At 44.9% G+C, this 27,519-nt stretch overlaps 1 protein-coding gene across 12 annotated transcripts in view; it reads right to left on the bottom strand.

Moving 5' to 3' along the window:
- DISP1 (dispatched RND transporter family member 1) overlaps positions 1–27,519 on the bottom strand; it is a 174,937-nt gene that overhangs the window by 15,087 nt on the left and 132,331 nt on the right. For all 12 annotated transcript variants that reach the window (XM_087859161.1, XM_087859160.1, XM_045797159.2 and 9 more), the window contains one exon: positions 3,916–3,945. Coding sequence is in view for 11 of the 12 variants with exons in the window: in XM_087859160.1 (XP_087715286.1) it covers positions 3,916–3,945 (30 nt within the window). In the remaining variant the exon portion in view is untranslated. The remainder of the gene's footprint in view (positions 1–3,915; positions 3,946–27,519) is intronic.

The raw sequence follows: 27,519 nt of genomic DNA, 5'->3' as shown, positions 1-27,519 counted from the left end.
ACAATGCTGTATGTCAGTTCCAGCCCAATAAAAAAGTCACAAGTAGGAATCCTGGTCGTCTGGCTCTAGAGAGGGGCCTCCTAACCACTGTGATATCACCTCTTGCCCTAGACACGAGAGAAACAAAAGACATCAGGACTAAGTCGACTTGCCACAAGTGTACGCTCCCCCAAATTCACATTGTATGCTGAATTTCTAAGCCACACTAACAGTTCATTTCATGATGCAAAACCATCAATGTCCACAGGCCTCCAAGTCTGAGCATTACCCACAAGCCTGCAAATCCTGAATTTAATAACTCACTCGGGAAAAATTATGCTAGATAAGATGGAATGATCCTTGGAACATTATTCTGAATGTAATGAAAACATATAAATCACAGACACTGATTGGGCTTGTTCAAATGCACACACTGTTCCAGAACACACCCAGTGCTGATAGTCACCCCTTGACTCTGTTTCCTCCTCCACCAAATGCAAACTCAGGATGAAAGCAACTAGTGTGGAAGCAAGCTAGTCCTTTGTCAACAGCACACTTGAGACTTTCTGTTCCTGGCTTCAGCCTTAAAAAGAGTCCTTTACATTTTAGACTTTGAAAATATCAGTGCTGCGAAATGAAAATGGCCCCAGGCTTAGACAATTACTCCCTACACTTTATTTTAAATGGATCAATTTTCTTCCAAATTGACCACAAGTTCTGCATTCTTACATACAAAGGTGCTATCAACAGAGGGCAGTAGGCCCCCAAGTGCTTCTTTTTCTCTCTGTGGGTTAATTTCCCCAGATAATGACTTTCTGTTTTGTGTTCTTGAAAAGTCGGCACACACATGCAACCTTAACACCCCCTTCAATCATTGCTTTTTCTTCCCTTGAGCACATTTGGTTTTGATTTTACAGCCCTGCCCTAGGCCATGTGTGTGCCCAGACTCCACATGGAAACTTCACGGCGTTAGTGATCGCTGCACGCTTTTCCAAACCCCTTGAGCGTCACGGTGCTACAACTCCCTCCTCCTGCAGTGCGTGTCTCACGGCGGAACCTCTCCCAGAGACACTGTTACACTTCAAGGAGTCACCACGCCGAGCTCGGCGGGGGGAGGCCCACAAGGGTCTCTCCTCGATACCGCATTACTGCTGCCTGCGCTGGATGTCGCTCAGCAGTGGGCACCATGTGGGAAACAGAAGTCTCAGGTACAATATGAAACCCAGACAATGCTGTAATATTAAGATAAAAATCTAATAAAGCAGGAAAACCAGAGAAGCAAAGGAAATTAAATATGGCCTATAAATGTCATTGTTACATTTTTCACTAATTCCACTCCTAGTGAGTCTGGGTTCAAGGCCTATATCGTACCTGAGTGAAAAGAAGTAAGTATCTGCACATTACGTTTCTGAGAAGCGAACCACGTGTCCAGGAGCAGATGCGTCAAAAGACCCACTGCTTTGACTGGGATAAGACCTCCTGCATGTCACATAGTCCTGTCCTTCTTGTGCCGGCTCTCATTCTGGAAACCTCTAGACAACACCACAGCATAACTACAAATCCTGTCGGCCTCTGTACCAGGGTTTCCCAGCCAGTGACCGGAAGGAGTTCTACCCTGAGGCCCTGCAGGACGCTAAGTCCCAGGGAGGAAACGGGTCGGAGGTACTCCCTTCTACAGCACGGGGACACGGAAGCGGCAGGGTGCAGGACACGTGTTGTGGCTGAGCTGGGGATCCGCGCAGGCATGCGGCCGGCATCCCAGCTCAGGCTGTCTGCACACTGCAGTTTTCACGAGTATCCCACCCACGCCTTCAGAGATCCCAGCCACCTTACTGCCGGGCTTAGCCTGGGACAAGAGCAGAAGTAACTGTCCGAACAAAGGCAAGAAGCGTCTTTCAAGGTTAATTTTGCTCGGGCGCCAAGGTGAGTGTGGGGGCCAGTTCTAAATAGGCCATTTGTACCACAATGGGCCTCCACAGGGCATTTTCCTCTCTTAGCTCACAAAGCTGTTTTCCTCTGCCCTTCCCGGCCCCTCTGGAAACAGGCTCTCCTTTCTCCTTTCCCTCGGAGCAGAGAGCCGGGCTTCACACAGTTTGAGTGCCCTGGACCCAGGCCCCCCTTCCTGACTGAACACCCAACCTGTAACCCCTTGCTGCCCGGCTGTGCTCTCTCGAACCTGCCAAAGCCAACAGACCAGCTCTCTTGGTTTTCATTCTCCCTGAACTGAGTGGTATTTAACACTTGAGTTACTACCCCTTTCTTCCCAAAAATCTCTTTTTCCTTGTTTTTTTCCCTTCTGTTTCCCTTAACCATTCCTTATTCCCCTTGTCCTTTAAGGGCAAGCATTTCAAAATGTTATTAATCATAATTTTCCCAGTGGCATTGGCTATCAATTTAGTGGGAGGACTGACTGAAGCTTGCGGAACTCCCTAGAAGAACACGGGATACAGAGCTCTTTCTTTGTTTGGAAGTAATAAAGCCAATGTCATTAGCGTCACAGAATAAGGGTGCGCGTGTCTGGGAGTAAACGCGGCAGACGCAAATCTCGCCCTTCAGGGACATGGAGCCTGATACAGAAAACCAGACAACTTTACAAATACTTACAACCCAGGTAAAGAGGTATGTGTTTTTAGAGGGATACAGATAAATACTTTGTGAATTCAACAGAGATTACTTCCAGCGAGGGGAAGGGAATCAGGAAAGGCTTTTTTGAAGAAGCTGTATTTGTATGTGTATGTACTGAAAAGAAGACATTAGGACTTGTAAAAACACCAATCTAATAACAGAAAAAAATATGTATGAATGAATGTCTTCAAAATGCAGAAGGCTTATCATTAGAGAGGGCTCTATTATTTGTAGAAAAATGGAAATTCATTTTCCTAACATGCCACATTTACTTGTATAACCTCTTCCTTTATCTCTTGCCATAAACACAGTCTATCCAGACAATGGACAGCCTTCAAAAAGAAGGACGTTCTGCCACTGCAGGGACGAGCCTGGAGGAACCTGGAGGGCATCCTGCTGAGTGGAACCACCCAGTCCAAACGCTGGGGGGGGCTGCACTCATGGAGGTGTTGGCAGGGTACAATTCATCGAGGCGGAAAGTAGACGGTGGCACCAGGGGCTGGGGGTAGGAGGAACAGGTAGTGGCTGTTTAGCTGGGACAGAGTCTCCCTTTTACAGGACGAAGGTAATTCTGGAGGTGACTGTGGCCAAGCCGCACAGAAACTCGAACTCGGCACCGCAGAGCGCGAACTTACACTCGGTTAAAATGGCGGATTTCATGCTGTGTGTATTGTAATACAATTTTAAAAAATAAATAATTTTTAAGTGGAAAGGGAATTTATGAATGAAAATTTATGTAGTAATTATATTGGAAAGAGAGGCTAAGGCTTCAGTCATCAGCACCTCTCTCGCAGGTGAGTTTCAAAGACCGCTTAGTCGCCTACAGCACCCATGAGACCAGGCTTTCTTTAAGAAACGCTTATCCCTTTAAAATTTTGCTTTTCGACTGAAAAGATAAAACTTCAAAATGTCCACATAAAAGAATACCTCCATTTTAATACGGTAAACCACATTTTGGGGAAGAAACACAGACAACCCCTGAAATAAAGAGCTACAAACTCAACTCATGGCAGATGGCAGAGCAGTGACTCTGTCCTCAGCAAATAACACAGGAAGGAAAGAATCCGCTACAGGAAGGAGCCAATATAAATGGTTAAACACAAACAGAATCTAAAGACTAAAAATCTACCTTTATCTCAAACCCTCTTTGGGGGAGAGATGATTACTCAAGCAGCCAAGTCAGGGAAAAGGTACCTTTCCTTCATAAAAATACGAACGAGGGAGGCAGAAACAGCAGCAAAACGTGAACAAAGTACCGAAGAAGAAAGTGCGCAAGTAACTTCATTAATGAGATGATACGGATTACTTTACCTTCTTGGCAACTTGAAAGGTCTGCATGGTCTGAAAAAAACCAAAGGAAAACCAATTAGAAACAGGCATTATAAAATTAAGGCTTTTTATGTGCTCCTAGCATCTTCCTTGTTAACCCTCCTGAGCAGGTGCACGTGGGAAGGCGGAGACGCAGGTGGAGCCCCGGTGCACCAGGGTGGGGGTGTCAGAGCGGCTGCCCGGGACGTGGACATACAAATGGATTATTTTAAAATTGAATTAAATGGGGGCGCCTGGGTAGTGCAGTCGTTAAGCGTCTGCCTTCGGCTCAGGGCGTGATCCCGGCATTCTGGGATCGAGTCCCACATCGGGCTACTCCACTGGGAGCCTGCTTCTTCCTCTCCCACTCCCCCTGCTTGTGTTCCCTCTCTCGCTGGCTGTCTCTCTGTCACATAAATAAATAAAATCTTTAAAAAAACTTTGAATTAAATGACACAATTACAAAAATAGGCAGAGCTGGCATGCACAGGCTTGGTAAGCACACTCGTCAGACGCTCGGGGCAGACGCGCGTGGATGCCGTGGACCCTCGCACACGCAGCCGGCGGGGCGCCGAGCGCACGGAGGAAAGGAGCGACACCACGGAGTGGGTGAAGGTCTCAAAAGGGGCTTTCGTTAAAAATGCTACTACTCAAGAAGTTATGAAGAATATTGAATTTGGGGGTAAGGCTACCCAAAACCAGAACACTGTATTTTCAATGTAATTACACATTTGTTTTTAAAGTTTTATTGAGCTATAATACACAAACCATACAATCAATCAATTTAAAGTGTACAGGCTGGTGGGTTTTGGTGCCTCCACAGACTGGTTTTTAAAGAATATGCTACCCAACCAGCCATGATGAAGCTACTGATGAGCCTGAAGAGAAAAAGTACTTTCCCAGAGTGGGAGAGTAAGGCGCTGAACAAAGAAGCGAATCACTTAACTTGTACATGAACCCTTAATATTTTACTCACAGTGTTCAAGTCATACACCCTCAGAACCACCTCCTGAACTTCCATAAGAACCTAACAGACTTTGTTGTCTTTAGGTCTGTGACCCTCAGAGCCATGACTCTGGGGCAGACCGTACTCAGCGGTTGCAAAGAAATGATATTATATACATTTTGGGTCGTAACAAATGTAAATATTCTTTCTTCCTACTCACCCCCACTCACATTTTTTTTTTTAACAGATACATTCATGGATCTATGACTAGTTCACTCCCTAGAGTCAGAAACACCCACAGACTCATCACATTCTTTCTGCTCAAATAAAGACTTCATTCTGTGTGATATGTGGGAAAGTAGAGAAGGCCGCATCTGTTGGATAAGGAAAACGGGTTACCACAAAGATACCTCTTGGGGACACATGAAATCCCTTTGACACAACAAACAGATGTCTGAAGCGATACGACGACAGGTAGACAGGAGGCCCATCTGACTCTCCATCGGCGACGGTGCCCGGCCACCTCTCACCACAGAGCACCTGCGCAGGAGGCCAGCAAGGCGCCCACCGCACTTCCACCCCCCAGAAGCCGTCTTCCTCCATCTGGAAAATCTTTCCGATTTGCTGCTTTTAATCTCTATCTAATACAACCTGCAGCATGATTTTTCACCTAACCTCGGTCCTGGGTTGATAAATAACAACTCTGAAAACAAACAATTCTAATCTCTACTACAGAGCGAAATAGTCTTTTCCACAGTTCATGCACCTTGAATACCATATGGTCAAAACTCATGCCAAAAACCAAACAGAAATAATCTCAGGTGGGAACATCTTTGTTCCCTGTTCTTGGTTAGGTTTTTAGCCTCTTTCAACACAGAAAAAAAAAAACCCCAAAGCAGATGGCATTTGCTTCGTGACGCAGTCCCAGAGATGAGCTTGGGCTGTGCACCGTTCCCAGAGGACCAGCTCCAGAACGCACTTCTGTGCGCGAGTGGGTGACAGCGACATTTTATAGGCAAAGCTCCAATCTGCGTAAGAAAGCACTTTGTAAGTTTGTAACTCCTCGAAATTGGGAGCAGGCTGCCGACACCTCACACCTGAGAACAAGAACAGCTGGGGACCGTGGCTCTGGGACCGCTCTGGGACCGGAACCACCAGCACACTGTGCCCTGTGCACATCCCTCAGTCAAGGGCACAACTGATGAGCCCGTGAAGTTCTCAGGACGGGAGGAGGGAGGTACAGAGGGGGGGGGAATCCCCATGACGGGGCTGAGACAGATACAGAGGCAAGGGAAGTCTTTATAAAAGGTAAGAGAAAAAAAGAAGTATGAGAGGAAAGTTAACAAGAAACAGAAAAAAATGTGGAAAAGCTACAAACGGTGTTTCTTTGTTTCCCTTGCATTTTCTCTTTTGTAACAATGTTTGGGAGAGAGTGGGAGATTGCAGGGTGAGGAAAATGAGATTAGGAAACCACGAACACGCCATCCACCCATCCAGAGCGCTCTTGTTGACATAGCTGCAGAATATCACAATTTACAAAGAGACAGCGTCAGGTTTCACAAATTCCAAGTCATTCTTTTTAGCAGTTGGGAAAATCAAAGCTATGGGGGGAAAACTGTATATTTCTTTTTATTTTTTATTTTTTAAATTAAAGTGTAGCTGACACACGCTGTGATGTTAGCGTGAGGCACACAGCACGGTGAGGGGACAAGTATGTGCCTTAAGCTGCGGTCACACGGGTGTGGCTGCTGTCACCACACTTTACTGTGACAACACCACTGCCTGTGTTCCCTGTGCTGCGCCCTTCCTCCCGGGACTTGTTCATGCCATTCCTGGAGGCTGCAACTCACTCTCCCCTCCACCCGTCCCTCCGTGCCCTCCCCTCTGCAACCACCAGCCTGTCCTCTGTATTCATGGGTCTGTTTCTGCTCTTGTTTTGTGTTTTAGATTCCACAAAATCATACAGTATTTGTCTTTCTCTGTCTGACTTATGTCCCTTAGTATAATACCCTCTAGCTCCATCCACGTCATTACAAATAGCAAGATTTCACCTTTTACAGCTAAGTAATATTCCAGTGTGTGTGTGTGTGTACCACATCTTTTTAAAATTATTTTTTTAAACTGCAGTATTTTATTTCTTTTTGAGTAATCTCTACACCCAATGTGGACCTAGCTTGAACTCACAACCCTGAGATCAAGAGTCATATGCCCTACTGACTGAGCCAGCCAGGAGCCCCACTACAGCATCTTTTTTATCCATTCATCAATCAATGGACACCTGGGTTGCTTCCATATCTTGGCTGCTGCAAACATGGGGTGCATGTTTCCCTTCAAATCAGTGTTTTCATTTGCTTTGGGTAAATACCCAGCAGTGCGATTACTGGATCGCAGTGTAGCTCTACTTTTACCTTTCTGAGGAACCAGTTTCCATTCCCACCAGCAGTGCACGAGGGTTCCTCTTTCTCTGCATCTCACCAAGACCTGTTATCTCTCTGTTGTTGATTTTGGCCATTCTGACAGGTGTGAGGTGATATTACGTTGTGGTTTAGATTTGCATTTCCCTGATGGTGAGTCATGTTGAGCCTCTTCTCATGTGTCTGCTGGCCATCTGCATGTCTTCTTTGGAAAAAATGTCTATTCAGGTCCTCTACCCATTTTTTAAATTGAGTTATTTGGGATTTTCTTGGTATTGAGTTGTATAAGTTCTTCACGTATTCTGGATATTAACCCCTTATCAAATGTATCATTTGCAAATATCTTCTCCCATTCAGTAGATTGCCTTGTCATTTTGTTGACAGTTTCCTTTGCTGGGCAAAAGCTTTTTATTTTGGTGTAATCCTAATAGATGACTTTTGCTTTTGTTTCCCTTGCCTCAGGAGACATACCTAGAAAAATGACGCTACCGCTGATGTCAAAGAGTTTACTGCTAATGGTTTCTTTTAGAATTTTGATGGTTGCAGGTCTCACATGTAGGTCCTGAATCCATTTTGAGTTTATTTTTGTGTATGGTATAAGAAAGTGGTCCAGTTTCATTCTTCTACATGTGGCTGACCAGTTTTCCCAGCACCATCTGTTGAAGAGACAGTCTTTTCCCCACTGGACGTTCTTGTCTCCTTTCTCAGACTAACTAACTATATAAGCTTCAGTGTATTTCTGGGCTCTCCATTCTGTTCCATTCCTTCTTTTTTAAAAAACTGAGGTATAACTGACATATAATATTAGTTTCAGGAGTACAACCTGAATTTTTGGATTCACTGGAATTTTGGAATATTTGGATTCATTGCACTATGATTATAAGTCTGGTTAACATGGACATAAGCTTCGTATATTTCTGAACAATGAATATGCTTTGAAGGAAATATACTTTCTGCTTCATGGCTGTAGCCAAATTTAAGCAAGAAGCTGCCTAAAGTAGCACATTTTTGTCTCAATTGTCCCACTGGATTGTGCCATATTGCCTTTTCGTAAAAGGGCAGTCTGCAAATAAAAACTTTTCAGTTCAGTGCTGGTATGTGAGGAAGAAAGTGTCTGAAAGTAAAGAATCCACACCCTGATGAGCGTTCTTAAAAGACTTCCAACAAAAACAAAAGCATTCTTTGTCCTCCAGTATTTGCGTGGATCATCATGGGGACCCTCGGGCGCTGCCGTGAAGATGAAATGAGCACCCCGTAGGCCAGCCTTTCATCCACCATTCACGCACCAGAGCTGGGTGTGCTTGGGTGATGCGTTTTCGAACGCTCGCTGGACCCCTCTATGCAGGTCATCTCATGCCTGGTGCTGTTAACCACCGAGGAGTCCTGACTACCACACAAAGCACAAAATGACCCAGGTGGGAGGACAAAAGGGCTGGCAGCCATGAGGACTAGCCTTTAAAGAGCATCTCACAGACACCAAGCACTTCAGAAATGTTAACGAAGACATTTAGCATACATTAAATTAAATGGTTGAGTAAGAGGAAATTGTCTTTTTAAAAAAAGTTTTTCTTTTTTTATTTGCGAGAGAGCACGAACGGGCACACACGGGCACACAAGGGGATGTGTGTGTGAAGGGAGGGCAGAGCAAGAGAGAATCTCAAGCAGACTCCCTGCTGAGCCCGGAGCCCCACACAGAATTTTATCTCAAGACCCTGAGATCACAACCTGAGCTGAAACCAAGAATCAGTCCCCTAAATATGTAAATGTATTTAAAACATTTGGAGGGGAACTCTCTTTATACCGGGGGAAAGAATCAAGGATGAGTTTTACTTTGTATTTTTGAATTCATGAGAATGTATTTGTGAATTAGTTGCATAATTAAACAGAAGTGAAAAGAATTTTTATAAAGAGAAATTGTGTACATATTCATTTAAGTACTTATAACTGAAGTATTTTATTTGAAAATTTCTCTCACTGATACGGAATCCTGACTATAAACTAGATGAAAAGAAGTAACACTACACACAGATCATAATTTTCAAAGAACTTAAAATCCATTTAATACAAAGTTGATAGTTCTGCTCAATTCAAACATTTACTGCACAGTTTAAGTGATGAGTAATCTGATCATCACTGGAACGAATCCCCTGGTGGCTTAATGGAAACAGGGTCCCAGGCTCCTCACCAGGGACCAGCTTCAGTAGCCTCGGGGCAGGAACTACACAGTCCCAGCCGGGGCCACTGCTTTAGGCAGTTTGCCAGGAAAATGATGTCCAGACAAAAACAGAGAATACTACAAGAAAAGCAGCAGAACTTAAAGGTATGGTACAAACATGGAGTGGGAGGGGAACAGGGAGATAGGATTAGGACAGAGTTATCCAGAGAGTAGCACTAAACTGGGCACGAGAAGCAAAATGTGAGCGAGGTCTTGGAGGGCAGGTAGGGCTCAGAGAGCAAACTTCACACATCGTGCAGGACCTTCCCGAACAGACTGAGCCACGTCACGGGGACAGAACCGCAAGAGAAGCACTAAAGATACAGGGAGCCCAGGGTGGGAGCTGGTGCATGGTCCGGAGCACGGTGCTGGGAGGAAGACACGGAATGACTTCTGTCTCCCTTTAATGAACCAGAAAGCCTCTGAGAATCTTACAAATATGGGAATAAAATGATTAGTACGTATTTTCATAAATGTATATGGTACGACCAGAAAACATTCTGGTGAAATGACTAAAGCCGGGTGATCTGTCCTACGTACCGCAGAACACACTTCCACACTCACTGCTGTTCAACATTCATATACAATCGGAAATGCCTAAAACTACACTGAACATCTTTACAGAATGAACTAAAAACAGCAGGAGGGCCCACAGAAGTGAAGTTAGTGACAATCTGGACAAAGGGGTTGTCTGAGAGATTGGTCTGGAGGTTGAGGGCGTAGTTTCATAAGTACGTTTTTGAGACTGACGTCAAGCCTGGTTCAACAAATATGTTTCATTACTCTAATTAAGCAAGACACACAAACGCTTCTCACTTGCAAAATTTTACGGATCTATAAAAAAGTAAAATCATTGTGCATTTTCACTACAAACTATACAAATTACATAAATAAGAGCATGTATGTGAATCACGACCTCCGTGAAGGGATATCTGAATTTAAGTCGAAGTCGTCGGGTTTACTGTGAGGACAGGGCCCTCCTGGGTGAGACTGAGACCACAACAGAAGCACAAATGTCCTTCACTCACCTGTTGGTCACCTTCTCCCTCCAAGTTTTCCTGGTCTCCAGTTTTGAGTTTGACTTGTCCATATTTGGTTCACCATAAAAACTATTATTTGAGCTCAAAATTACAAGAGACATCATTAACCTTTCTTAAAATTTATTTCCCACATATTTCGGATTACATTGCCCCTACCAAATTACTCAGTATCGCCCAAGTTTGAGTGTGGAAGGTTAAAAGTCACACCTGCTATTAAAAAAAAAAATTTGAAGGGGAGTTACAAAAATAATAAAAATCCACTGTATCAAAATGAACTGCGACAGCGTAACCTATACCTCGCAGCTGTTGTGACGTCTTCATTGCACTGGCCAGGAGGACAGGCCGGTCCTCGCCATCCACAGAAATTCCTTAATTACACTTTCAAGAACACCAGTATATAGAGAAACGGAGCTTTCTTAACTAAATTTGCTCATATTTATCCTTTAACGTAGAAACTAAAATTACGTAACTCCACTGCCAAAAGAGCTAATAAATAAAGATCAAAGCAAAACTCAAACAAGGTCAGCTTTTGTAAAAATAATACTGATAGAAAAGAGATTTCTTCTCAGCTGGAAGTCCAAGGTTAAAAAAAAAATCAACTAAGCTGAAAAGAATTCAACTGAGAACAAATGGGAATTTTCTGAGGAAACATGAGGAAGACCCCGGCGTGGCGGGGCCCACCTGTTCTCAGGCCGCAGTGAGAGGCGCCATGGCCGCTAGGCAGACGCTTCTAGGCCACTGTGTTCAACTCAAGTGGTGGAGACTCTATGCCAATGATACCCAAACACCACGGAACAGAGTTTGGACATGTATTTTGAGGCCAGTGTAAGATACCCAAACACCACAGAACAGAGTTTGGACGTGTATTTTGAGGCCAGTGTAACAAGAAGACCACGATGACAGGTCAGGAAGCCTGTGACTAATGGGGTGCTAACCGTGGGCCCCAAGCTCTCTGGCTTCAGCCTCTTCATACGCACAATAAACAGAGCTGGATTAAATCATTTCTAAGGTCCTTTCCTGCTCTGAAACGCTACTGTAATCTGTGGAGCTTCAGATCATTCGGATCACCATCTGGGTATCTGAACGCCAAACCACGGCAACAGCTGGAAAGCCAGGCGCCCCTAATCAAAATTCTAAGCTGAAATACTTCATGTGAATAATCAATGGAAACCATCCTTCACAAGGGAGGGAAGAACTCATGTTTTAAGATGTTTTTAAAAATAATGGTGACTCTTTATGTGAACAACGAAGAGAGATAGATATTTTTAAATGGCTAAATAAATGGTTTAATGAAAAAAGTGCTAAAAAGGGCTTTGTAAGAGGGCTCCCCGCGTTGTTGGCTTCAGATAAGCGTGCAGATGAGAACCATGAGGTCAGCAGCACACCTGAGCGGGCGGGTGTCACAGGGAGACTGCAGGGACCCCAGACGCTTGAGGGCAGCGGTGTCCCTAGTGCAGCAGATGTGCAAGAGCGCTCAGGTTTTCCAGAAGCCTCTCTCAAGTCTCCCACCTACTATTACAGAAAGGCAGCATAAAATATTCATTTTTTTATTTAAAAAACTTACCTTTGATGGGCTTTTCACTTAATAAATTTTGCCCATTCTAAAATAGGAACTTTATTTTTTAAAAGATTTTATTTTATTTATTTGAGAGAAACAGAGAGAGCACGAGTGGGGGGAGGGATAGAGGCAGAGGGAGAAGCAGGCTCCCCACTGAGCAGAGAGCCTGACGTGGGACTCAATCCCACGACCCTGAGATCATGACCTGAGCCGAAGGCAGACGCTTCACCAACTGAGCCACCAAGGTGCCCCGGAACGTTAACTTTCAGAGGAGAAGCAAAGCTTTGAGGGAGAGAGATATTTTCTGTTTTCATGTTGGTTTTGTTTCCTGATTATAAAACTAACACATTCATTTTTTTAAAGCCTGAACATGCGGAAAATCATGCAGGAAAAGCAATCATCCACACTCTCAATATAAAGATCTAACCTCTACATTCTTTTCGATCTATTTCTTTTCAGTATTTTCCCCTTTGTGCCTAAATCTACACGTTGAACACGCACACAGTTAGGGAACACTGGCTCTGAGTGTCATCACCTCAGATCATGAGCTTTTTCCAAGTAATTAAAATATTCTGAAAACATGACATTTCATAGCCATAGAGCGTACCATTGGATTTATCATCATTTATTTAATATATACACACGGTTGTAATCACACACTCCTCTCTCTTTGGCATGTCCAAGTGCACGTGTGTGTGCACACACATCTTTCCTACTCACGTATGAGACCCTGTTCACGGCTATGAAACATCACAGTTGTGGAAACTATTTTTCCTACTTGTGGAATGGTCTGTTTTTAACATGATTTTTGGACATGCATCTTAAAATTTCCGTACTTGCAATTGTCCTTTGTAATTTGGGGAACTTTTACCCCTGAAGAGTGACCTTTGACCCAGATGTCAGTGTTCTTCCCAATTTCCCCTGAATAACTGAGTCCAGCCCTATTACTCTGTGATGCTTTGGCTGTCTTCTTCTGCAAAGCCCTGCTTTTGGGGGAGATGAGGGTCTAAACGTGCATTTTCATAAAACACATGTGACGACAGCGAGCTGATCACGGTGCGCCCGCTGACGCCCCCAGGCCCCCTGGGCACCATGTGTACAGTTGTTTGCGCTGGTCCATCATCAATGGTGACAGCTGTGGCTCCCGACTGATGGCCTCTGTAGACTACACGAGTGGGGAAGAATCTCTCAGTGAGTTGGTGTCCACCCTTAGCCAGATCCGGGGACCCTGGGCTGGGAAACCACCTCCCACTTCCTCCAGGCTTTTGTCAGAAGAAGCAAATGCTTGGCCCCATTTGAGAATGGGAGCTGGGCGGAAGTCAGAGGCCCATGGAATCACCAAGAGGTTTTACGTCAGTGAGGTTTCATGTATACGGAGGTCTGTCTCATCTGTCCGGGTGGATCCACAGATTGAGGCTTTTACAGAACTGCTTTGTTTTAGTTATTTTGACTTCAGGAAATCCTACTCCCTTTAGAGAACTAATGGGTTTACGGTGTTACTGCTGCAACTGTGACTTCACAATGACTCCGGTGAGTGAGAGGACAGCAGGGATAGCTAGAGAACTTCAGTTCTCCAGGGATGTGCGCATCCCAGATTACAGCTCAGAACTAGTTCCTGAAGGAGATTTCAAAAGCCTTCAGCTCACTCAGAACAACTTCCTAACAGGATAACGGCATGAGCCCCAAAGGCAGAATTACAGCCAGACTTCCCTGTGCTTTCCCCGTACGAAGAGATTTCTCACAAAGTAAATGCACATTCTGTTCTAAGTCAACTGAGTGCAGTAAATTTCCCCGAACCTGACTTATGTCATAGGATGAGGTATTTTGGAAGAAAAGGCTTACGTATGTAGACTCTCTCATGTCAGATATGTTAGAAACACCCTCTCTCTTCCTTCTTCCTGGCCCTAAATCTGGCTCTTCCATATGGAAAACTGAAATCTTTTTATAACCTTGGCTTACTTCTATCGGAAGACCTTTGGCAGAGGGATGGAAAAGATGCGTTACTGTCTCCCCACGGAGGGCTCTTTATTTTCTCCGCATTACTAAATCATTCCTTTTGTCATGTCTTCTCCACCCTGGAAACTCCATTTCGCTACATACTTGTCGAGTAGGAAAAGGCAGAAGCACAGTGTCTACTCTCAAGCAGCACAGACAGGGGGGCTGACAGAGACGCCAGTGGGAAAGCAACCAGGCAAGAGTGTAATCGTGTCACAGAAGACTCTCCGCTTCAGCTTCTGAACAAAAACGCAGCTGTTGAGCACGTGGTGTGCTCTCTTCAAATCCAGGAAAACACTGATCTACACACACAGACGACTCGGCAGAAAGCACCCCCCACCTTCCTCCTGCCTCCCACCCTCTCCCACAGCATAACCAGGAACGTGAGAATGAATGGAATATTGTCCCTTGTGTTCCAAAACGAGGAAAGGAAATTTTAGTTTTTCAAACCCCTTACCTCATTCCTATTTCACCCAGCTCGTCAGTAAGAGGCACAAAGTATAAGTGTTCGGCCTGATGGATTTTCATACACGCACACGTCTGTGCACCTACCACTCGAGTCAGGATACAGGCTCTCCCCAGCAGCCCAGGAGGCTTGCCGGTGCCCCCTCCAATCGACCACCATATCCTGCCCCCCCCAGGTAAACAGCGTTCGGGCTTCTGTTACCATACGTGAGCTTTGCCTAAAGGACTGCCTATTTTTAAAGACAGCCAAAGAGAAAAGTTTAAGGACAAACTTAGAATAAAATTCAGGTTAGCTCAAACTTAGGAAAATACGTAAAAATGAAGCCCTAGTAACATTTCAGTGGGTGGCTCAGAGACGAGTCTTCACTGGTCCTTTGCCTCTGGTGAGCAACACACCTTCATCATCAAGGCTACTCTCGGTTCAGTTTTCTGTCATTATGCTACTTCTGAATAAGTTATTTTAAAAAAATCCATATTATTCTGTTTCCTGACATTTTAGTTTCTTCCAAAATTCACAGTCTTGTCCGAACCAATAATATCTAGTTACAATAAGCTATGCTCACTAGTGTCTAATTAACAAAGTACATGGGCTTCCGTTTAAGGGTTTCAAAGCGCTCTCCTGAGACTTTGGCAGAATATTCAAAGGAAGACATCCCACATGCTACTGTGAATACAGAGACATCCATCACATGAGAGATACAGGCAGGAAATGGGGATCTGAAATCTTTTTAAAAAAGATTTTATTTATTCATCTGACAGAATGCGAGAGACAGCACAAGCAGGGGGAGCAGCAGAGGCAGAGGGAGGAGCAGACTCCTCGTCGAGCAAGGAGCCCGACGTGGGACTCGATCCCAGGACCCTGAGATCGTGACCTGAACCGAAGGCAGATGCTTCACCGACTGAGCCACCCAGGGGCCCCCCGGATCTGAAATCTTTAATAGGCAAGAGGGGGAAGGAAAAGCACAGTGACAGGAACTGCACTACGTGTCAAACATGACATTCCAAGCACTTGACATAGTAAAACATTTAATTCTGAAAACAATCCTGAAAGGTTAAGTGGAGATTTTAGAGATGAGGAACAGAGACACAGAAAGGATAATAACCCCCCAAATTTGCACAGTCGGTGAGTGGAGGGCAGGATTCAGACCCAGGACTCCATGTGGCTGGTGGCAAAAGCCTCGGCTGTTCTCTCAAGAAGCAGGTGAGCTACCCGCGTCCAGCGGTTGAGGCTAAGTCCCGAGGAGGAAACTGGAGAGAGAGGTGCACGAGGAAGCGTGCTCAAGGGTTTGCAGTGAGGACGCGCTTCTCCCAGCAGACAGGGCTGGAGCGCCAGAACCCTCGGTGGGTGGGGGGCAGCTTGACATCTAAAGCAGAGGGTTCCATCCAGACAGCTCCTCCAAAAAGGCCGTGTTGCCCTTAAAACCTGCGAGATCTACTCGTTACCACTGGCATTTCCAACAACACCGCGTGTGAGTGCAGGGTGCCCATGATACGGACAGCAGGGAAATCAGGGTCTGTGCGAGAGGCGCGTGAGGAGCCTCCTCTGCCTCCCGGCCTGGAAATCCTCCTGCAGCCGAGGCCAATCATCTGCATGTCATCTGTGATCTCCAGGGCGAGCCTGCACGGAGGTTACGACACAGCAGTAACTGAGTCTTGAACCTCGCTGACACTAAGACACCTTGTTCTGTGATGCTGCAGCAGCAGAAGCGGGAGAGGAAAAGCTGCGCAGTCAGAGACCAGGACTCACCCCAAGCCCCACACTTTGTAACCACCTAGTCTCTGAAACGGCACTTCATCGTTTCATCTGGCAGTAGAGATGAGCAACAGCTCCGAATTCCTTGGGCCGTTTCCAGGATTAAATCAGAGAGCGTGCGTAAAATATAGCACAAGGTGGTATATGGGAAGGGTTTCGATAAAACTATTAATATTGTTATAAATTTGAGACTTTATGCCACTGAAATCCATTTTCTTTGCCAAAGACACAGGTACAATGCACAACCACGTCCCATCTCATAACTCAAAGAATTTTACTCAGTCGTGCATTTACTCAAGACTACTATTCATTATTTTGGACTACTTTAGAGAATTTGTAACAGTGATAAAGCTTACTATTAAAATTCTCAGAAATGTAATTTCGTTATGACATTACATAAAGGAGATAGTCATGTGATAGCAGAATAAAAAATAATTTGAATGCTATATAATCTAAATTGCAATGCAGATGGGAAACTAAATAGTCTTAATTGTGCACATGTCCAGACATATTCCAGGAGGTCATTAACACAGAAGTCATTAGTAGCTGATTGTATTTCCACACAGAGCCTACATCTGCAGGTCAGAGAAGGGGAGACATGGCTCTTGACCACCATCTTCATTTCTTCCCATCTTCACACCTTGGTGGCACCATGAAATGCACGTGAGTGTACTCTATGTTTTATAGACTTGATTCACAATGATTAAGAATTGCTTTTCTTTTAAATCATGACTTTTAAACACAAAATCTTAGGTTGGTTATTTTAACTAATGAAAAATAAAATATTTTACTTGTAAACTACGTGACGCTAAAATTCCATTTCAAACCATGTTGAATTTACATCTAAGATACATCTAGACTCCTGATTATGACCGTTTCTACCTTCAGTAATGAATGTCTACACTTTTAACATACAAGTTTTATATTTGCTTTATGGCTGACAGGAAATGCAAGCCTACGGGAGAAAATAAACCATGTTTTTCGAAATGACCGAACTGCTAAAATGTCTGGTTATGGACAATCTCGCTGCTGAATCCTGAATCTCCTTTGCTGTCTTTCACTTCTACCCACTTGAAAGCCCAGGGAAGCATTTAGTGGCTACTGATCAGCTGAGAAAATCTCACCTCCAATTGAGCTGTTAAATAATTTGCAGTTTTCCCCTGGAGACATTAAGAATTTTGCAGAGATGTAATAAAAGATTCAGCAGACACAATGATAGAAATGTGCATTTTGAACATATTTAAAAATCCCTAGGCCAACTTAATCAAAACTGGCAGAAGAGGAACACCTGACACTTACGAACGTCTGTCCAGTGGGGATGCAGAGGGAAGGGTGAGAGAATAGTGGCCTCCAATAGTAACCGAGCCTGGTGACTGTGGAGGCATTTCCATGCGATGCTCCAAGAGAAAAGTATGTTTTGTGCATAATATACGTGATTCTCTGTCTGTTCCACTCAGACTCAAAGCCCCATAAGCTGGAACAAATCTCACTTTCATGGAACAGCTTGAGTTCCAATTTAAGTTAAAAAGAAATTTCTTATTAGTAGAGCCTGGTCCTGAGAAGCAAGCAAGAAATAATGCTATTTTTTCCCCAGTGATTTCAGTAAACAAGAAAGGAATTGTGTCAGCCAAAACTGGGGGACGATGGGGAAGGATGTCACTTCCTCGTCTATTATTAATTAATTATCTCCTCTTTAGAGACTGCTAGTTAAAAGGCAGCTCTTGGGCTGCTCACTGAAAGGTGAGGGAATCGGGGCATGGGAAATTCATTTTCAAACACATTTTGTCTCTGCCACTTAGAAGGGGGAAAGAGGAGGGGCAGTAACTAAGGTCAAAATATCACACAGCTCTGGTCCCATGCAATGCACACCCCAAAAGAGGAATCCAAGAATGTCGTATGTTTTAATAAGGAAACTGTTTAAAGACATTAGAACACTGATAAACACAATTGGTTCATTACAAATATTTTTCAATGGCTGAAAAGTAGCTTTGGTTAAAAGAAAACATTCTTCCTCGGCCCGTGAAGTTACACCTGCACAGTTTAGCTGGAGGTTACAAAGCAAACAGTGCCATGTGTTATAGTTAACATTACACTAAATTATAAAGCACTTGCCCTTAAATGTGAGCCTTTCCATGCCAGACTACTGCTGTGAGTCCCGCACCAAACACGCTAAATAAGAGGACAGCATATACTCTTCTTAGTAAGATGTGAATAATAATCACTAATAAGAGATCCAAGAAAAGCTCACAGAAAGCCAGCAAAGTCTTATTAAACTTAACTAACTTAAGAGCATGGAATGCTGGAATGAAGTCTAAAATCCTCAAGCCAAAATACCCACCAGACGCGAATGCTGCTCGCGTAGAATGTGCTTTGGGAGAAGGTGAGGGTAAGAAAGTACAATAAGAAAAAGAATCAGTACAATGTGGAGCTCAAGGTGGGGTTTTACTCTGTGTGCGAGGGGGACATTTTATCAATCGGATAATACATTTAAATGCATGTCTCCTAGGAATTGCTTTACAATGAAATCGTTTTTTTTTTTTTTCTTTCTGGTGGTCACTATGGTGGTCAATGGCTGACAACTAAAAACTCCTAGGCTAATACCTAAAAAATAAAGACCCAGGATATTTAGTGTTGGCTGGGACCCCAAAAATGATCTAAGTCTCAATTATCTGTTAAGTGGGAACAAAGACCCAGTCCATCATTAACCAGATTTCTATTTAAACTGCTGAATGGCAGGAAGAAAACCTGTTACAGTCATCTCACTCACTGAGATCTGTCACCGTTGTTTCTGTCCAGGGCTACAGACTTTTCCCTGAACTACCGCCCTTCCTTCCTCCAGCAAACACACTCCCTCCCCGACTCCAATGCCAGGTCAAGGAGTTTGGGGAAACCGTGAAGGATCCCTGAGCCAGGGCCGAGAAGCATAATGAAAGCAGTGTCTCAGGAAGGGAAGGTGGGCAGGCCCAGGCGACCACAGACACACAAATAGGGTCTGAAGGAATGAATGTGCTGTCAATCCTTGCTTCTTACTAGACACACAGAATAGTGCTTAGAAGCGGTAAACTGTTCACATTCCTGGAGAAAGCATCATGCTTGAACCTCAAACTACTCGGTAACGATCAGAGCCTTGGACTGTTCAAACCACCTAACTCGCAAATCCACGTAGAACAAGGGATCTATCACATCTGGACCTGCACCTTCTCATTTGAGTCTGCTTTCTAAATTTACAAAATACATATGAACAGAGAATTCAGGAATTTGTGGTTCATCCACCAGTTTTAAAAACTCACTCTTACGAGCCCTGCAAATATCCTGGAGAGGGCTGGAGCCGAGCAAACAGAAAGGTTATTCCTGGCCGACTTCCAGAGCAAAGGCTCCTGGCCCCCCACCTGACTTTCTCAAAGGGGCTCCAGGATCAAGTTTGATGGCACCGTGGGCGCTGTATGAGGGCCCAGGTCTCTACATGTCTTCCCTTTGCTCCTTATGAATGAGTCTGTGATTTTATTTATTCATTTGAGAGACAGAGGAAGGGAGAGAGAGCAGGGGGAGAGGCGAAGGGAGACAGAATCTCAAGCCGACTCTGCGCTGAGCATGGAGCCTGACACAGGGCTTGATCTCAGGACCCCAACCGAGATCATGACCTGAGCCAAAACCAAGAGACACTTAATCAACTGAGCCACCCAGGTATCCCCAATTTTTTTTAAAAGTCAGAACCAATGCATTTGCAGGGAGATTTAAAGAACAGAAGGAAGTATCCTCCCAAATAGACCCAAACAACAGAAATAAGAGTGTTTTTAGGGAAAAAGAACCTGTGGTGTCTTCCCCCATCATTTGGGAAAATATCTTACTACGTTAGACCAATGGTTCCTGATTTTCATTATCAAATTATCACATCATAAAAATAAGCTCTGCACAAGAAGGACTTGATGGATGCTCAGTTATTTATTAGCCTGTTAAGCAATTAATTTGAGTGTTTACTAAATGCCAGGCACGGTGCTAGGCCCTGGAGAGACACAGGAGTACCAAAACCCGGGTCAGCAGGCCCAGGGAAAGGTAGTGAATCCAAGATACGAGAAGTACACAGCTGCTGTGTGTGAGTACTTAGACAGTAAGTTCTTTATGACGCTCACACTGCATTGGGCATGCGCTGCTCGGGGGAACAGTCTCCTCGGACCATCACAGCGTGCTGTGCTTCCAGGATCCCATGAGATGAACGCACCCAGCACAACGTGCTGTCACCCCTCCTCTGGGTCCTTTTCCAGACAAAGGAGGCCACATGCCACCCCCCCACGCTCCCACTCCCACCCCCTCCAGACCTCCTGCTCCTGCCAGCCACCCCCCACCCCCCACTCCCAAGTTCTCCAGGCCTTCTGCTCCCGTGGGGCGGGGCTGCAGGCTGTGTGCATTTTAGGCAAGGCCCCCAAATCCCTCTCTGGGACTCACATGACTCTCTAGACTCTGTCTCTGTGCTTGGAGAGCAGCTGCGTTTGCTCCAATCATCTCTACCCTTTGAGACCATCACGGTGCCTGATGCCAGTGACCGGTCTAACTTCATGAGGTTTCCTTAAAAAGTTTAAACTCTGTGAACTTTCATTATATAATATGTTCCAAGAATTACTGTTTTGTGATCATTCACTCAACAAATATTTACTGAGTTCCAGCTATGCCCCAGGCGTAGTTCATATCCAAAATATCAACTAACTGGTTAGAGATCTGGTTTGCGCTTAAAAAAAAAAAAAAAAAAAAAAAGATGCATTTTTATGGAGTCAATTTGCTGAAAAGAACACAAAATAGTACAGCAATCAAAATGCTCCTAATAAACATTAAGTTATGTAAATTCTTTTAAGTGACAGCTAGCCACCCTCTTAAGTTTGGAAATAGGGTGCCCTTGGCAAGCGACTGGGGTCTTCCTGAGATGTACCTGATCCTTTCATTAGGGTTTATTGACGGTCGAATTTCTTACCTTTCTTTAAACTTTTTTTTTTTTTTTAGCCAAAAGAAAAGGAGAACATTTGAACCATTTCTCTTTTTTTTCCTCTTCAGTCTCTAGTATCTGCTAAACAACTCTCACTGACATGGAAAGGAGGTGAAGAAGGAACATGTTTACCTCATTCCAAAATGTCATATTAATTACTTTTACGAAATAAAGAGGGCATTGTTTGCTGACATTTACTATGAAAGTAAAAGACGACCAAGGTCCAAATTCTGAAATGTGCATTCCACGGCACCCTCTGAAATCCATTCCTTTATACACATTAGTCTCTAAGAGAAGTCTTACCATAAAACAGGCCTTCAGCCCATCTGACTGCCAAACAGTCTGACTTTGGCAAGCAAGCTCGGAACATTTTAGATTTTACAAACATTATCCTGTCTTAAAAGTTAATTTTGACTACTTTAAGGAATTTAAAAATAAACTTCGGTTTCAATGAAATCAAGATTAAATCTTACCAGACTTCTAAAATTAACCACGTAATCAGATGATATATTAGCATTAGTACAGCGGCTCTGGGTCTCTCGGGCAGGAGAGACCCGCTTATTCTCAACAGTCCCCTCCTTGTCCAGACGGCGAGCCAGGGGCCGTGTGCTACACTTGTTCTTCGGGGCGGAGGGATAAGAGTGAAAAGCAATACATCATGTATTTATTTCCGCCAGCATTCAGCCGCAGCTTGATTTCTGAAACAAGATGAACGGAGGGAAGAACAGCAGCAAGGAGAAAGAGAAGAAATAGAAAGAACACAACCCAAAGAGGAACACTTACTCCCGTCTCTGCCAAGACAGAAAAGAAGGCTGAGAGAGAAGCACTCCTGCCCGAGACACAAAGCCAGCAAGTGGCAGCACCAGGGCTCACACGGGCGTGTGTGAGCGAAGCCGCGTGCTTACCCCTCACCTGGAGGGGGGGAGGCAAGGGAGAGAGAGGGCTGGAAAAGAGAAACGCGAGTCGTAAAGTAGGGCCAGTGGTGCCTGCAAGGAGGGCTGTCTCCCTACCCCCAGAAAAACTCTGTCTGACGTATCATAGATTTGCCGGCTACAAATTAGATACGCCGATCCTTTTGCCTTCAGACTCATCTAAATAATGTGTCAGTGGCTTTTGTGGGATGTAACTGGGGCCTCCGAGGATACTGACCCACTACAATTTTTTATAGTATAGGGCTTTACGCCTTTAGATTTTTGAAGAAAAGGGATTGTATCTTTTGCTATTTCTTTGTGATACAGTCATGAGTTCACTGTCAAACATGGCTGCCGCTCTACATCGCTAACGCTCCACTTGCAGCCGCGGAAGCTGGAAGGGACTTCAGTTGCTCCGAGAGAAAAGAGACCACCTTGCCCAGGAAAACGTCCTGCCAGAATGGAAATGTCCAGTATGGGAGCAACTGGCATGGGTGGCCCCCGGGCACATGAACAGTGCCCAGTAGGACTTAGAACAGAATTCTGAAGTCTGCTGGGCCCTGTGAACAGCGCACGTCTATACACGCAGTGTGACCATCCCTTCCCGCAACATGCCTGCCCAGCAGTCCCACAATCTGTATTAGTAAGTAAAGGCTCATGATTATGTCGCTGTTAGTACTAACTGTCATCGTAAGAGAGGAAAACAGGAGGGAAGAATTTATACAACTATGATCTGGACCATGCCGTTTTTACCTCTGTTTTCAGCACCTGACTCCATTACGTACGTACTCACTGAATACTTGCTGCATAAGGGAATAACTAACCTTGAATTTGTCCACTCATCGCTCCAGCATCTTAGAAAAGGCATTTGGTTTGAGTCTAGTGACTGGCGCAACTCACAGACACTGCAATCTGCGTCAGTGCGAGGTTCATGCCACAGGGCTAATGAAGTGTTCAATGTGATTTCTGTTTCAAATTTCCCAACTAAATAGAAATAACTCAATCACCAGGGCTCAGGAAAGGGGAAAAGGGTGGATCACCGCAGAGCATCTGCATCACAGGAAGATAGTTTGGAAAATGGCGCTCAGAGCCGTCATCTGGCCCCCGGGTGTTGTGATATACCGTATACAGAGAAACCAGATTTCAGGTGGTCAATTCTCTCTCCTAACATAACATAGGAGCTCTCACTTCTTACTTTGTTAAGAAAAAGAGTTGAAAGTGAGTAGCACCCTAGGGAAAAGCAAACAGATGAACACCTCTGAGCAAGTGAGCCAGACGTTGGAAGAGTCAGGAAGGATGGCAGGAGAAGGCTGCAAATGGCATAGGCACCATGTTCGGGGGAGGAACGAGGGTGTGCTTGACTGTCAGCCCCTTTCATGGGCTCCTCTGTGCCACGCCTGCTCAACTGCACAGCTCTCGAGCCTCTGGTCCCCGGGGAGCACTCAGAGTGACCATCTGTCTGTGAAACCACCTTCCGGGAAGTAAACCTGCATTTGGCAGGCACCCAGAACCATCACAGGTTCCCCCCTGATCAGGAGTCCGGGACTTGCCAAGCATTATTCATGGCTTCCTCTGCCGCACTTGAGAACAGCTCTTTGCAGACCTTGCATTAGGAAATCTGTCTGTTGTTTCTGGACACAGAACTCCTTGTTAATCGTGTCACAACACCATTACCCTTCCATTCGGATGGCAGTAAGAGGACCCCAAACCAGAGCCTGTGGAGTGTGAGAGGCTCCAGGGGGCTCTTTTCCTGTTCCGCCTCTCTCCCTTCCCCCCTTCCATGGTTTGCCCCTGCTCCCCTACCAGCCCTTCCATGCTCCACTCCTGCTCCCCTCCCTCTTCCATGCTCTGTCCCCTCCCTCCCTCCTCTTTCCATGCTCCGCCCCACTCCCCTCACTCCCTACCCACCCTAAGCCCTCCCATGTCAGTTAGAGGGCCTCTCACCTCATCAACCCACAGGGCTCCTTCCCCCCTCTGCTTGCCTAGAGTTATTTTTTTCTACTGCAAAGGAAACATCATTATTATCGTACTTATTTAATGTCTAACTCCCCAGGTGATTCAGATGGCCAAGCGGGTGTATGCCTTGTCTCTTGGTAGGAAGACATCACCTTTTGCCTTTCTGAATTCCTTAGTGTTCTCAACTGGACCCCATAATTAAGGGCCAGACTGTGGGTATGAAGATGGGAATCTAGAAATGAAGAACTGGGAAGCCTAAAATGACATCTACGTAAACTACTTCATATTTGGTGATAAATGGGATTAAAATAGAGTATTACCATGATTCTTGCACTGATCTTAATTTTAGTGATCAAAAGATTAACAGATAATGTTACAAAGCAAAAAAGCACACACAGGTGATTGATCTAATGAATCTTTTCAAGAGACGTGCTGGAGCCTAAAGAGCCAAGAAGGGATAAGACGGAACCTATCACTTTATAGAAGGTAAGGAAAGAGAGCAGCGCAAATGAGCCAGGATAAAATTACAGTTGCTACTTGACTGACCCTTTAAAACATTCTCTATGGCTTAAGTGTTTCATAAACAAATAAAATCCAAAAAAAACAAGCCCAAACACCAGCCGGGTGGGCCCATTTGTGGCGCGGGTGCAGACACACGTCTTTGTGCAAACTGTTCCCATCCGCGCACTGGCGACTTCTATTCACCCGCAGCCCATGAGCTCCTTCTTGGAAACACGTCTCATGATTTCGTAGCTATGGCTGGAGGCTGGCCTTTCTGTTTCCCTCCTACCACCTCGCAGTCTCACCTCGTTCAGAATGACATCTGTGATGGTCAGCACGTGTAAATACTCGGTAAATACTGTTGATCATACAAATAACCGAATGTATAAAATAAGGAAGTAGCTTTGGCAGGTCACATTTTACAGTGAGGTATGTGGTAGACACAACTGCGAACAGACACTCCTTTACAGGCATCTGTAAAAGGTTCTACATCTGTAATACATAGTTGATCAAAAGGCTCAAATTCTAGAGAAAAATTCTAAATACAAAAAATTTCTCATGTAATATTCCACTTTTTTCTACAACTTTTCTTGATAGACAAATATGGCATTTTTATCTGTTTTTTTTTTTTAAAGATTTTATTTATTTATTCGACAGGATAGAGACAGCCAGCGAGAGAGGGAACACAAGCAGGGGGAGTGGGAGAGGAAGAAGCAGGCTCATAGCGGAAGAGCCTGATGTGGGGCTCGATCCCATAACGCCAGGATCACGCCCTGAGCCGAAGGCAGGCGCTTAACCGCTGTGCCACCCAGGCGCCCCTATCTGTTTGTTTTTTAATGCCATTCCATTTGTCTTATTTTTTATTAAAGGTTTTATTTACTTGCTTATTAGAGAGAGAGCAGGCGAGCAGAGGGGGAGAGAGAGAGCGTCTTAAACAGGCTCCACACCCAGCACGGAGCCTGATGCGGGGCTCGATCTCACGACCTCTCACGATATCATGACCTGAGCTGCAACCAAGAGCCGGCCATGTAACCGACTGAGCCACCCCAATGCTGTCCTATTTAAAGTGTATGTACATAGGACTCTCATCCTTTTAAGAATCGGTTTCTGAGAAATGTGAAGCTAAAGTCCTGAAAATATTGACATGCCTACCATAAAGAATTGGTTTAATATTTTCTACCCATAGCTTTAATATTTTCTAAAAGTTTTTAAATGAGGGATCAGCCTCCAAATGTAGAACTAGCTGTCTCCCCTCACACTCACAACCATGTAACTGATGATTCAAAAACATCAATACCGATGACCATTCAATTTCAAAGTCAACTACTTCCACGGTTTAATTCAAAGTGGAAGGAGCCTAGAGCTGGTCACAGAGCACAACGCTATCAGGACAAGCCTTTTGAGAAATGGCTTTGGCATGTCCTTCCCATAGTTCTGTGGCTTTTCTGACGTGGAAAACATATTTAGAAACTGCAGAAACACGCTGCAGAGGAATGTCCCCCGGTTCCCAAGCCCTGCTGTCTTTCCCCATCTCTCTCTGCCTTCTTTTTAAAACAGTGAAACCAGATCATGTCAACAGCAACCCGAACCTGATGAAGGTGAAAAGATCCATTACTTAACCTCTGCCTGGATCTGACTCCTTTTTTACTGAGCTGTGATTGCATGCAGCACCATATTAGTTTCAACATCATTTGATATTTGTATACATTGTGAAATTAGCACCACAATAAATCTGTCACCACCCACAGTTACAAAAGCCTTTTCTTGCCATGAGAACTTTTAAGATCTGCTCTATTAGCAACTTCCAAATACAGAGCCCAGTGTTCTTAGCTGCAGTCAGCACGCCATATGTACGCGACATTCCCAGGACGTACTTCACAACTGGAGGTCTGACAGACACTGGAGGGAACAGTGAATCTGTCTCAGGTACACAGTGGACTGTGGCTCAGCAACAGAAAGGAAAACTACGCACAGTTAGACGAGTCTTCCAACACTATGCTGAGTGGAAACTGCAGGAAACACATGTACTGTGTGACTCCATTCGCACGAGTTTTCAGAGCAGGCAAAACCAGCGTGCAGTAACAGAGCTCAGAACAGCGACCTTGTCGGGTGAAGACAGCAGGAACGAGGAGGCGGCGGTTGGAGGGGACGTTCTCCATCACCCCGGAAAGAAACGTTCCAAGTGGGCCAGGTGTGGACCACGAGGGTCCACACCGATCCAGCTGTGCACTTCAGACTGGCACATCTCCCTGTGTGTAAACTATATCCTCATCAGAAAAGGGGAGTGCTCTCCCAGCTCACTGACAGCTCATTACCTGAAATGTGAACTGATACTTGGTCTCTACAAAGCACTTAGTATTTCATAAAATACACCAATGTCGCTCACCTGCGGTGCACGTGGAGGAGACAACGGAAGAGACACTGAGCAGAAAGCACGTGCTGGCATGGGGTGGGAGCCGGCCATGACACAGGTGTGCCCAGCGCTTTTCTGTCTACCAGACCCAAAAATGCTTCATAAAACATAGTTTTCAAAGACCTACACTACAGATCGACAGGCTCCCCCCATGAGGAAAGGTCTGACCTCAATGTACTGAATGATCACCCAAACCATACGGACAGCTGGTGGACACGGCCGCTGGGAAGCCTGAGGAAGCAACTGCTTCATTGTCATAAAGGTTGAGGACCATCAAGACTCCTGTTCAGGCAGCCTTGACACAGACATATTCCCCACAAGGAGTAACTGCGACTGACAGTAATAGTTTTACGGGTAAGTCAAGGTCACCAGGGACACCAAACCGACTGGCAGGCAGGCAGAAAGCACATGAGGGTCTATCAACGGATGACACAGAGACACATTATTTCATGTGCATTTTGGTTT

This window comes from Ursus americanus, chromosome 2 (genome assembly GCF_024610735.1).
Source record: "Ursus americanus isolate L20-20 chromosome 2, mUrsAme1.1.p, whole genome shotgun sequence".
Lineage (NCBI taxonomy): Eukaryota > Metazoa > Chordata > Mammalia > Carnivora > Ursidae > Ursus > Ursus americanus.
The sequence above is the reverse complement of the archived record's forward strand: the minus strand, read 5'-3'. Positions and strand labels throughout refer to the sequence as shown.